General features: G+C 45.5%; 1 protein-coding gene across 1 annotated transcript; it reads left to right on the top strand.

The window, feature by feature from the left end:
- Positions 1-2,887: 2,887 nt before the first annotated feature.
- H3-4 (H3.4 histone, cluster member) lies at positions 2,888-3,209 on the top strand. Its single transcript, XM_090290224.1, has 2 exons — positions 2,888-2,951; positions 3,034-3,209. The coding sequence occupies exons 1-2, from the start codon at positions 2,888-2,890 to the stop codon at positions 3,207-3,209; spliced, it is 240 nt and encodes a 79-aa protein (XP_090146350.1).
- The last annotated feature ends 9,714 nt before the right edge of the window (positions 3,210-12,923 follow it).

Here is a 12,923-nt window from a genome sequence, read left to right as displayed (position 1 = left end):
TTGGGGTTTCACACACTCTCTGGATGCTTTGATGTGGGTGTAAATGTGGGTGAGCATGGTGGACCCATGACCCTTTTACTGGATGTCATCTCATGGGGCTATCATCAGCTTGCTGTGCTCCTGGCCTGGAGGGTGGAAAAGCAGGACTTGGAGACAGATGTTAGATTTTGGAGGAGTTTCCTGTAAAGGGGGCCACATAAGTGGGGTATTGGCAGGGTTTCTCATAACAGCTCAAAGCCATAGTGTCCATTGCACTCATAAGCTCCAGAAGAGCCTTGGGAGGACATGGCTCACCATGGCTTCAGACCCTGCTGACCTACAACCACCCATCCCTGTGGGAACCCCACTCTGCCAGTATAGTGAGCTCACAGCCCAGCTGGGTCTAGTTTTGCTGTCACACAGGCCTGGGGAGAGCAGGAGTTTTAAATTGGAGAAAATGTCAGCATGCTTTCTTGCTGATGGGGATGATCCCACAGAGATGATACACAAGGCCAACAAGCCACGACACCCAAATCTCAAGAACCTACAAGAAGGTACATCACACACCCTTTGTTTCCTTAGTTGTACATGCAAATACAATGAGCAGAAACAGCAAGCAAAGGCTGTGCTAGCTTAGGAAGGGTTTCCTCAGATGCAGCACAGAAACTACCTAGTGATTGGCCCCATGTGTATGCACAGAGCAAACACAACCTGGTCTACAAAATGTTTGTGTACCACACAAGCCAAGCCTAAAGGAATATTTGCATCTGAAGCTATCTTCAATTTGCAGATGAAATCTCTCTAAGGACTCAGGGAGTTATTTTGGGTGAAACTTTTTCTCTGAGGGAGTAGGAACCACATGGAACTCAGCCACTAAGATAATGAAAACTGTATGCTGGCCCAACTAAAAGAAGGTTTTACATGTAATGTAGATTATGGTTTCAAATCTGGCTGGAGAGTTGAGTGGCTGTAGCTTTAGGCAACTCCTAATTTTGTTTTGATGTGTTATTTTGTTTGCTCAGATATATAGAAGCAAGTGACATTCTGCCCTATATCCAGGTAGTGCTGGGGTTCAAGGCCCCTGGGAATCTGAAAAAAAAAACTAAAGCTCTTGTGGTGGGAAAAGTGAGGCCTCAGACATGGGCCCAAAGGATCTCAAAGAACTGACCAACTCATATCACCACAGGGAGCCCCTTTGCAATCCCAAAGAGTTCCTTCCTGGATGCTCCTACAGAAGTCACAGCAGGCTCCTAAAATCTATTGCCCTGCCATCATCATCCCCTTTAACCCTAAGGATACCTGGACAGTCTCCTGAATGAGTGACAGCTCTGGGAAGAATTACCAGCAATGCCAGTCAGATTGGGTCAGACCCAGGGTGGCCAGGGGCTGATCCCTCAGGTCCTCCCACTTGACACCTAGCCAAACCGGACTTGACTCAGGGAGGGAGGCAGAGATTCTGTGTAATAACCATTGTCAAATTTAAAAAAAAAAATCCAGATTTAGTAAGGTCATACTTTTATCTGAAAGCATTCTTAAAAGCGAGGGGAAAGGACTATCCAATAGGGCAGAAAAATTCTTTCTTCTATCCATCTTAGGTCTCCACTGGGGTACTGGAAGAAAAGACAGATTTACAAGAGGAAATCACATAGAGTTCTTACACATACACAGAGTTCTCATAAGGAAATGAAGACCCACAAAATTGGCTAAACCTGAATGCCTTCATAGTAGGTTGAACAAAGAAAGGCAATTGTGGGAAAGTAGCTCAACCATATGGGGATGTTAAAGGAAGATAAGAATTATGTTACCAAAGTCTGTCTGTACAGAATCCTGTTCTGTCTTAACTGTCCATCCCTATTAAGAACATTTTTTTTTCCTCTGGGTGTGAGGCAGGCATCTTTCACACTCCTGTTTTCAGGAAGAAAAGATCATGAGGTTTGCCTTGCATCTGCCACTTTTTCAGTGTCTTCAGCTCAAAATCATCCTTGTGCAGAAGTAGCATACTTTGGGATGGCATATCTGCCCACCTTAACTGTGGGGTTAAGTCTGCATCTTCAGGGCTAGACAATGAGGGATCTCTTACTGAGAAAAAGAACCAGGTGTGAAAGTGGGATGACAATGCAGCTGTTCGGACAGTGGGTCAGGGAGGGCTTGACCCTGAGGGCAGTCAGTTCTCTGGAGGGACCAAAGGTCAGGCTGGGGGTAAGGTACAGGGTGGAGGGAGACACTGGATCAAAGCTGGGCAAAAACACATCTTGTTTCAGTGGATTGGTAGGGACAAGAGTTCAGGTAATCATCCATGACAAAAGATCTGTGCCTGGCTTGGTCATTGGTCACCAAGCGACATCTTGCGTCTCATCTCAGTCATATGGGGATGGAGTTCTTTGCAGGACATAAAGGATGAGTATTCCTTTATCCAATGTTGGGGCAAAATTTAACATTATCACCACATAAAGGCTGAATGCAGTTCTGACTTCTAGAGGGTTCTTCCTGCCATGGGGGTGGAGGGAGCGGAAAGTGCTATGAGGAAACAAGGGAGCTGTGCAAAAAGAGATGCCACCCATGATAATGCCCACAGGGACAAAATTCCACTTCCGAACCCCTCTGGACCGCTGGCGTCCCAGAGCAGGTCTTCCAGGGATTCCCACCGCCAGGCCTGAGCAGAGCAAAGCGAAGATACAGGGCAGCCGGCTGAGCTGGGCTCCCACGGGCCAATCAGAGTGCATCCTGCCATCGCGCCCCCAGCGTCTGGCCAATGATAAGGCAGTACACCGCGAGCACGCTGCGGCAGAGTGGGAAGCAGTATTTCGCTCAGTGGCACCGGAGGCCTGGCCCCCATCAAGCAGATGGCGCGCAAGTCCACAAGCGGCAAGACCCAGCCAGCAAGGTGGCCTGAAAGAGCGTGCTGACCATGGGCAGCGTTAAGAAGCGGAACCGCTACTTCCCGTGCACGGTGGCCCTGCGCGAAATCCACCGTTAGCCAAAGTCAGCCGAATTGCTGCTCCGCCTGGTACCTGAGATCGCGCAGGACTTCAAGACTCACCCGCGCATCCAGAGTTCGGCAGTGGGACTTCAAGACTCACCCGCGCATCCAGAGTTCGGCAGTGATGGCGCTGCAAGAGGCGTGCGAGGCGTGCCTGGTAGGGCTGTTCCAGGACATCGACCTGTGCTCTATTCACACCATGCCCAAGGACATCCAGCTGGAGCGCTGCATCCGTTGCCAATGCGCCTAGGCTCGGCGCAGGGTATTCTACCTGAATTGCCATTCTGACCCCAAAGGTTCTTTTCAGAGCCACCATCTACTCACAAAAGGTGCTGTGGCAACTCGGGGTTCCTCTCAGCTAGTCTGCCTCCTCCACCTCCATTTAACGCAGAAGTCCAGTTGGTTATGTTTTTTAACTAGGTTCTTGAGGTTTCCTAGTAAATTAAGTGAAGTTCCATTGGGAAGCCGCAGTCCTGACCATCAAAGAAAGTGCTTTGCCTTAAAAGTCAGCGGAGCCGTAACTGGCCCTTTGCATACCTGCAAACAAGCTTCCCAAACCCCGAAAGTTAAGGCAGTCAGTGCTCCGTGGAAGAGACAGGACGCTAACTTTCCTCTCAGGCTGAATCGAGGTAACCTGAGCATGGCTGTGGGAATAAGGGTAAGGATTTTTTCCTTTGGTGGTGCTGATTGTGGACGTTTATTAGGGAGTCATGCTAATAGAAGCCAAGTGCTTCCACCTGGTGGCGGTAAGGAGTAAAATCTATCCCTGCCAGAGCTATGCTTCCAAGGGGTTCACTCACAGCCCTGTTAACGAGACTTGCATAGAAAAGCAGTCGCTGTGAAACTGCTCAGGTGGTACAATGCTATCAATATGCAGGGCTGCGTTTTCCCTTGAGCCAACTTGAAACCAGTAGATTCAATTAAAGTAGAACACAGAGAACTGTATTTTAAAAGTTTAAAATAGTGTCTTTTAATTTTTAGGGTGTATATAAGGTAATGGGTGACAAATCCTTGAAGGCTCTCACCAAAAGTCTAGTATTTAGGGACAGCCACGTTCTGGTTTGAAAGTCAGCTCTAACCATCCATACCAGGCTTCTTTTTAACGCATTTAAGTGTGGACATTGTGCCTGTGTTGTGCTTCTGTTTCATGAAGTCCTGATCATGCCAAAGTTTTGCCCAACATCAGAGAGCTGAACCTACCTGTACTTCTGTGTATCTTGCTGTATGGCCTCAGGAGAAAGGAGTTCAGGCAACCACTACATTTGAGGTAACTGGATGCAGATTATTAGTTTTGGGCAGGATAAGCTGGACGATCACCATAAAACTTTACTTTTTCGTAGGTGAAGAAGCCATGGCAGAGCTGTGTCCTACTTTTTATATCCAGAGCAGGGGGCTGGCATTGCATGTTCCACCCAACTTTGCTAAGTTTTCCTATTCAATGGGTGGGCCATGCATTAAAGGATGAGGGAGAAACAAGGTTGGGAAACTGGTCCACTGGGGGCAATTGGTGTCTGAGAACTGATTGGTCTCCTGATTGCAGACCTGTGGTAAGGAGCAGAGGAAAGAGAAACAAAGAAGTGGGGACATTCAAAGAAAGTAACTGGGTTCCCTTGGATTCACATAAATGGATAATCCAGGAAGCCTTTTTAACACATGTTTAAACACACACGGCTATGTTTGTGTTGGTCCTCACATGAATCCTCTATGCAAAGCCATTTGTCCCCAAAGCCTGAGCAGGAGACCTGGGCAGGGCAAGAAGCTACTGAGGGGGACGCATCAGTCAGCATCCTTGCAGATGGGAGGCAAGGTCTTGCTCTCCAGAGAATGTTCCAGCACATGCCCAGCATGGCGGCACACAAGAGATAGATAACTCAGGAAAAGTGGAAGAAAAAAAGAGATACCACGACTGGCAATGCTGGGAGTTCTGCCATGTGTGGCAGGACTAGGACCGCTCAGTAGATACCCAAACACAGAACAAGTGCACAAATGTTTATTAAATCAAGAGCCTCTGCTTTCTGTAACAAGAGCCAATTGCATATTACCTGAAAGACTTGAATGTCTTTACAAAACTACTGCAGTTAAGACCTGAGCCTCTGTCTCTACCTAATCACATGGGAAAATAAAATGGAAATGCCTTCATTTGTTGGCCTTGTACCTACATCTGTGAGCCATGTGTCCACCACAGAGAATGTTTATGAGGGGAATGAACCAATCCATTAGCAAATCAAAAGCTGAAACTCTCAAAGTACAAGAAAGGAGGCCTGGGCATGGTCACTGGAGCTGCTCAAACAGACCAAACAGCCCACTTGATGGCAAAACACATCTGAGGTAGGACGGAAATCACAGCCAGGGGAGAAAAGTCAAGGTAGTGGTTAATGGTGGGGAAGGGGAGGAGGCTCTGAATGCATACCCTAAGTTATTGGTGGTGGTGGTGGGGGATAGGAGGGATCCCTAGTGGCTGAAATATTGCCAATACAGTATACATCCCCTCCCCCCAAAATGTGCTTCACTGAAAGAGGATGGGACATGGAGAATCTAGTGATCTGTGGAGGGAATGACAAGCTTCCTGGTTGGGGACCCCCACTGACAGGTCATCCTGAGGAGGAGGCTACAGCTTCTGAGTGTGTGGAGGCCCTGTGGGACTGAGGGTGGGCAGGCACTGACAGTCTTGGACTTAAGTATCTGGGGTTGCACCTGAGAGTAGGTGTGGCCTCCACTTCTAAAACTATGATGGAGAGGCAGAAGTCAGGTGGCCCTTTTGGCCACATTCTCTCACCTTTCTTAATGGGATGATTCTTGATCATTTGCAGTGCCACCATCTGCATTCCTCAGACACACACTTTGCACTGAATGTTAACAGGAGATCCTCACCTCTTACCTGAGTCTGTGGCCAAGGTGCACACCTATTGCGAGTTGGGCCATTGACCCCTGGGCATAAGAACATTTGTATCCAGCTCAGAGGGCTGTCACAGAAAATTACGAGACAATCCAACTGACAGCGTACTCAGTGTCTCCACTCTGTCATGGGCTAAGTTGTGTCTTCCAAAATTCACATTTTGAAGTCCTAGCCCCCAGGATCTCATCACATGACTGGATTTGGAAATGGGGCCTTTAAAGAGGTGATTAAGATAAAGTGAGGCCACTAAGTTGGGCCCTAACTCCACAGGACTGGTGTCTTATAAAAAGAGATTAAGACATAGACACACAGAGGAATGACCATGTGAGTACATAGGGAGAAAACAGCTGTGTTATTTTGATTTATAATAAGAAATAAGTATTTAGTGTTTGTCCTCTTTCCTGTCACAGCACTCCTAAAAATCTGGAAGTTTCCAGTTATTAAAGCCTTAAAGGTGTTTTTGATATAGAGAGATCTGATTAAGATCACTGGAGAGAAGTAGGAGGAGCATAGGAGGAGTTTGCTGAGGCAATGGAAGGCAGTCTAGGACGGGATTGCCTGAGAAGCTGAATGCACCAATGGAAATAAAAAGAGGGCTGGCTCTTTGGTTCAGGGGCTTTTCTGGCTCCAGAGCTGGCTCTGTCTCAGGCTCTGGCTCTGATTCTGACTCTGAGGCTAGCTCTTAAGCTCGCTCTCAGGCTCTTCTTCCCCAAGGATGCCTGGATGATTGTGCTGCACCTTCCTGCGCTTTTCCAACACAGTATTTTTTGTATGGGAAGGAACTCCGGGCACAGCCTAGGATCAGGTTGGCCTGGCAGGTTATTCTTTGGGTGTTCTAGAGGGAACAGACTCTGAGGCAGAAGGCTGTCATTCTTCCAAAATTGTGTAGCTTTTGTGTATTATGTTGTTTTAGTTTGTAAACTAACTACAGAAACTAACAGGGGAATGATAGAACTCAGGTGTTAGGAGTTTAGCGTTAACTGATAGGCTTAAGTGATTAAAGCTGTGACTTGATAGGCTTAGGTAACTGCTTTTGAATAAAGACACTTTTTTCCTTTATCACTAAACCTTTGCCTCTGGAATTTTGTCTATAGAGTGTGTCAGCGGGAAGCAGGACCCCAACTTGCTGTTCAGTAATGGGACCCCGAAACCAGAAGGGACAATTATCCTTGACAGAGCCTGATTGGAACCCAAATTGTGGGGACCTAGCCTTCTTGGAACATTACAGAAAGGGCTTAAGAAAGGAGTGCCCCAACAAAAGAGCCTGAGTAAGATACTGGCTGTTCAACAAAGACCAAATGAGGAGTCTTCTGAATTTTTAGAGAGGATCTATAAGGCCTATAGAAAGCACCCAGAGGCATCAGAAAATGTGAGGATGGTAAATGACTTTTACTGGGCACAGTGCCTTGAATATTAGAAGGAAACTCCAGAAATTAGGTGCAGCATTAACAATAAATTCCTCTCACCTGGTGGACAAAGCCTTTAAAGTCTACAATGCCTGGGAATCAAGGAAGGTAAAGCAGCCCGTGATGTTTGTAGAAGCAGAGAGGCAAGGCCAAAGGAGGAATCAAGATACTAAAGGAAGGAGGAGAGGCCCACTAGGTGCCAATCAATGTGCCTATTGCAAGGAGGAGGGCTGCTGGAGAAGGGAATGCCTGAAACTCAAAAAAAAAAAAAAAAAAAAGAAAGAAAGAAATGAGAACCCCTGCTGAGAAATGCTGAAAAAGGGAGAGGAGTCTGATGACAAATTAATCACCCTAGGGCCTTCCTTGGACATCTCCCAACCTATTACTATTTCCCACAGGAGCCCCAGATACAGTTGATGGTGGGGAACAGTTGATGATTTCCTTGTAGATACAGGAGCTACATATTTGGTGTTAAATATGAAATTGACTAAGAAAAGTTCAAATACAGTAATGGTTACTGGGGTGATTGGGCACTAACAAACACAGGCATTCCTTCAACCCCTAGAATGCCAGCTTGGGGATCAGAGGATTATACATAGTTTTCTCTACATGCCAGACTGTCCCATTCCATTCCTGGGCTGAGATTATATGAACAGATAACCTTTTCTCTTGAAAAGCAGCTATTACATGTAGAGGACCCGCTGGAGCATGCCCTCCAGCTACAGGCATTCCTGAACCGCCTGGAAGGACTGAGGTGAACTCTTCCCACCTGAGATCTGTGAGCAGGTCAACTGAACCATTTGGGCTGATAGAACCCCAGGTAGAGCAATTAAGATCCAAACCATAAAAGTTAACCTGAAAGAAGGGGTGCACATCCCACAGAAGAAGCAGTATCCCCTTAAGAAGGAGGGCTGGAGGGGATTCAGCCAATGTTGCAAAGGTTTTTAAAATAGGGACTAATTTGGCTATGCTAGTCTCTCTATAATACTCCCTAAGTTATTGTAACATCATGCAGTTGAAACAATATTGCCAACAGTTAGACAGATAGGATGAAATCATTATATCAATGCATTTATATCAGTGCATAATAGGGTTTTGCCAGTGACAGAGAATTGCTTGATGGTACAGAGAAGGGAGGAGGCCTCAAAACCTATTCTTGATAGTACACCCCTAAAGTAGAGACCACAGAGCCAACAGCTCCACCCCTGTATGATGAGAGATGTTTCTCTCCCCCTCAAAGACCTGTCAGGGCACCTAATATGGCCAGGGAGCATACAATTACTATAGGCAGTGAATCTACCAGATCAGGTTGACATAATGTACTGCCCAGGACACCAAATAGATGGTTCCCAAAAGAGCCGGGGAAACCAAGCTGCTGGTAAAGCAGCAAGACTGGCAGCCAGAGAGCCGCCATGCCTGGGGGCTTTGATCCCTTGTTTAGACTTGTCAAATTTACACAGAACTGGATGAGAATGGGCTGTGAATGGGGATTCACTAACACTGATTCCAGTTCTATATAGGAGGTCAATGCCCATGGTATGATCTTACATCCTGAGGCTCTAGTGTAACCCATCCTTAAACACCTACTCGAAGGGACCCATTATGAAAGGGATGCAACCATTTTAAATCTGGAGAAAAAAAACCTCACTCTTGGGTACAATTATTTTTTGCTTGAGGACATTGTTTGAACTTCGCTGCTTTAGGTACATCAGAAATCCTCTGTCTTTGCTGTTTGGCCATTGGAACCCAGGAGAGGTCACCTGTGAAGCCAGCTGGAGAGAATGCTTTGCCATTTGGCACTCAGGAAGGGTCATTTGGTGCCAGGGCAAGAAAGCATGTCTCTGCCATGAGACTAGAAAGCATGTCTCTGCCATGAGACTGGCTGGTGAGAGGTCACATCTCTGCTGAGGAACCATGGATGCACTAGTAGGCAAGGGTGTGCCTCTGCCAGTGAGGCTTTGGGCCACTTGGGACCTAGGAAAGGCCACCTGTGTTACTGGTTTGTGGGAGCGGTGGAGAATGAGACAAGGTTCTAAGGCTAGTTCCAGTCCCCCTTCTTCTTTTGGAACTCCATCTTAACTTTGGACTTTGCTTTACTTTGGTTTTGGAAGAAAATTGAGGTTTTCCAGGGAGAGTTAAAACTTCACATCCAGTAGAAAGTAAACAATGAAAGGAGGCATAAGGCATGGAGATGCAATTTTGATGGACAAAAATTTTCCTTCATGCTTTGTGTTTTCCTCTCTACCTGATCACTGCAGAATTTGGCATTCTGAAGATGACATAAGGTTTCTTTGCTTAAAACCAACAAGACAAGCTGCCATTGGTGGTTTTATTAAGCAAGACTTTGACTGGCATGTGGTTGTTACCAGAAATCCTTGAGGAACTCAGATTGATTTTCAAAGCTAACAAAAGCCCACTGGAAAAATGGCCCAGTACCTTGTCTGGTCGTGTGGTACATGGCAGTCTTTCCAGAGAAGGAACGAAGGATGCTTTCTTGAAAAATGGCAAATAGGAACCTTGAGACACAAAAGGAACCTCGAAAACTTGAGGAACATTGTTACTTCAGAAAAAGCCTAATGGCAGGAGGGTGGTTGTCTTCTGTGCCCTGAAGGGCAGACTAAGTAAGGCTCAATCAAAAGGTTTCTTCTGTGAGTTATGGCAAAGCAGACTTAAGAATCCTATGAGAACAATTGTTGCTCTTATATTTATGCAAACTAACAGGAAAAATTAAAACTGGACTTAATGCAAGCCCTTTGAGGACAACGAGGGTGATCTTGAGAAAAATCATGGTACAAGAAAAATCACAACGCTCAGTAGTGGACATCAGTCTGCAGCTATCTTCAAAGTTTTGTTTATATTTGGAAGTTTAAACTGGATTTGTGACTGAATTTGTGACATCGTCAGAGATGCTCAATGTACAAGCAGGAAAGATCTGTCAAATTTTCACTGTTTAATGTGATTCCAGGGAAAAAAAAAAGCCTTGCAACTGGATGTCTTCTCAAAAGTCAGCCTTGTGGACTCCAAGACTGGTCTGTGATTCACTGTGCAAATTAACCTGTGTGTCCTTCCTTCTGTTTTCATGGGGCATATAACAATGACCTCATTACCTGGGTAGTTGTTTACACAACATAGGCCTCACTCGAGAAGCCCATCTATACAGCTGCCTTCTGAGACTCAACAGTTTGGCTGGACTAAGTGGTTGGGTTAGTGAAGTATGGGTGGTCTGTGGGCTTCACTTTGAAATTGGTTTCTTCTTCTGCTCTAATGGCTTGGACAGAAAGGTCCCAGAGGTGTTAAATGGGCAGGGGTGCAGGTCCTAAAACATTGCCCCTCACCCTGAGTTAACTATAGTGGGTGAAAGGGCGTTGGGCTGGTGAGACATGCCTTGTACACCTTCCTCCAAAAAAGCCACTTTTAAAAAAGTACATTTTATTACTTATGCTGTTACAGTTGTCCCAATTTCTTTTCCCTTTGCTCCCCTCCAACCAGTACTTCCCTTCCGTCCAGCAATCCCATCCCCCTTCGTTCATGTCTGTGGGTCATGCATGTAAGTTCTTTGGTTTCACCCTTTCCTATATTACTCTTAACTTCCCACATCTATTTTGTCCCTACCAATTATGTTTCTTAATCCCTGTACCATTTTCCTATTTCTCCCCACCCCCCATCTGATAATCCTCCAAATGATCCCTCTACCTGTGATTCTGTTCCTATTCTGGTTGTTTGCTTAGTCTGTTTTTGTTTTTGCTTTTAGGTTCTATTGTTGATAGTCGTGAGATTATTGTCATTTTAATGTTCATAATTTTGATCCTCTTTCTTAAATAAGTCCCTTTAACATTTCACATAATAATGGCTTGGTGATGATGAACTACTTCAGCTTTACCTTGTCTGGGAAGCACTTTATCTGTATTCCATTCTAAATGATAGCTTTTCTGAATAGAGTAATCTTGGTTGTATGCGAGGTTCTCTATCCCGCAGATCCCTCAGCGTGGATGAAAGGACTGACTTAGAAACAAATTATCTGAGGAGAGAGAAGGGTGAGTGTCTCTCATAGGAGATCACTAATTACTCTTTTCCCAGTCAGGGTTTTTATTGAGTTTGCTACATGCAGAAATGTACAGGGTAAGCAAGCAGACCTCCACCAAATGGTTGGGAGTAATAACAAAGGGAAGCATAAACCAGCATAGAGAGATAGGCAGTAAGACTAGGAGGTGCTAGGGCATATCATAAAACTCTAGATGTCTCTTATTACTTAAACATTTTATTTTCACATTCTACTGATAAGAATTTGGGGCTAAACAGAGCCAGCAGGCTTCATTAGCTTCAAAGAGTACATTGCATTCCTATTCTACTTCTAAACCCCCTCGAGTGTGGGACTGGCAGTATGGTATGTGGGGAACATTTTCCAGCCAGTTAAGATTTGTGGGTCCATATTTCGGTCCCAGCTCCATACAGCAGCTATAGCCCTCTGTACCATACATAACAGTCTCCCACAGTTGTAGGTCCTTGCTTCTCATCACTTTGAATACTTCTTGCCAATTCTTTCTTGCCTGCAAAATTTCTTTTGAGAAACCAGCTGAAAGTCTTATGGGAACCCCTTTGTAGGTAACTCTATTCTCTTGCTGCTTTTAGATTCTCTCTTTCTTGTTAACCTTTGGCATTTTAATTATAATGTGTCTTGGTGTGGTCCTCTTTGGGTCTAGCTTGTTTGAGACTCTGTTCTTCCTGGACTTGTATGTCTATTTCCTTTGCCAAATTTGGGAAGTTTTCCTTCATTTTTTTTTCACATAAGTTTTCATTTTCTTGTTCATTCTCTTCTCCTTCTGGCACCCCTATGATTCAAATATTGGCACATTTAAACTTGTCCCAGAGGTTCCTAAGCCTCTCATTTTTTTTCAAATCTTGTTTCTTCATTCTGTAGTAGTTGACTGTTTATTTCTTCCTTGTGTTCCAAATCATTGATGTGAACCCGTTTCCTTTCTTTCACCATGGGTTTTGTGTGGATTTTCCTTCACTTCATTTAGTATAGCCTTCACTTTTCCCCTTCTGCATTTTCTGTACTTAAGCATATGTCAGGTCTGTGAGCATCTTTATCAGCAGTGTTTTGAACTTCATGTCTGTTAGGTTGGCTATCTCCTCATCGCTTAGTTCTCCCACTGGAACCTTGATCTCTTCCCTCATTTGGGCCATACGTCTCTGTCTTCTCAGCCTGACACCTTGCTCTGTTTGCCTCTGCATCTTAGGTAGAGCTGTTGCACCTGGTACATTGTAAGAGGCAGAACCTTAGGTATTCATCAGTATGGCAATCCGTTTCACCACATTGTGGTGCTGTATGTTGGGGGAGGAGTCTGAGAGGGAACAGTGCCACTTGCTCAGCAGTGGCCACCTTTCCAGGCACTTCTCCCACTTCCTGTATGGGACTAGCACCCCTCTAGCTGTTGCCCTGGTTTTGGCTCCCAGAATGGGTGGGTTTGTGGACATTCTAGGACTGTGGGGGCCCTCTAAACAAATGGACTGCTGAGAGACTGGCAGTTTCTTCCTCCGCCTCAACCCCCAATTCGCCTTTCTGGAACTTCTGGTTGTATCCAGTTTTGAGGTAGCTGTATTCTTTCTTAGCTGTGGAGAAAGATGCAGTGTGTCTACCTATGTCTCCATCTTGGCCAGA

Source organism: Furipterus horrens, unplaced genomic scaffold, assembly GCF_987537825.1.
Source record: "Furipterus horrens unplaced genomic scaffold, mFurHor1.1.pri manual_scaffold_10, whole genome shotgun sequence".
NCBI lineage: Eukaryota > Metazoa > Chordata > Mammalia > Chiroptera > Furipteridae > Furipterus > Furipterus horrens.
Note: the sequence above shows the minus strand (reverse complement) of the source record. Positions and strands in the feature narration are given on the sequence as shown.

What these genes read in the sequence shown, in the direction of transcription:
- H3-4 (XM_090290224.1), top strand. Translation starts at nt 2,888, where the DNA reads ATGGGCAGCGTTAAGAAGCGGAACCGCTACTTCCCGTGCACGGTGGCC. An exon ending in GGCCCTGCGCGAAATCCACC is followed by an intron (nt 2,952 to 3,033) that starts GTTAGCCAAAGT and finishes GCGCATCCAGAG; the next exon opens with TTCGGCAGTGGGACTTCAAG.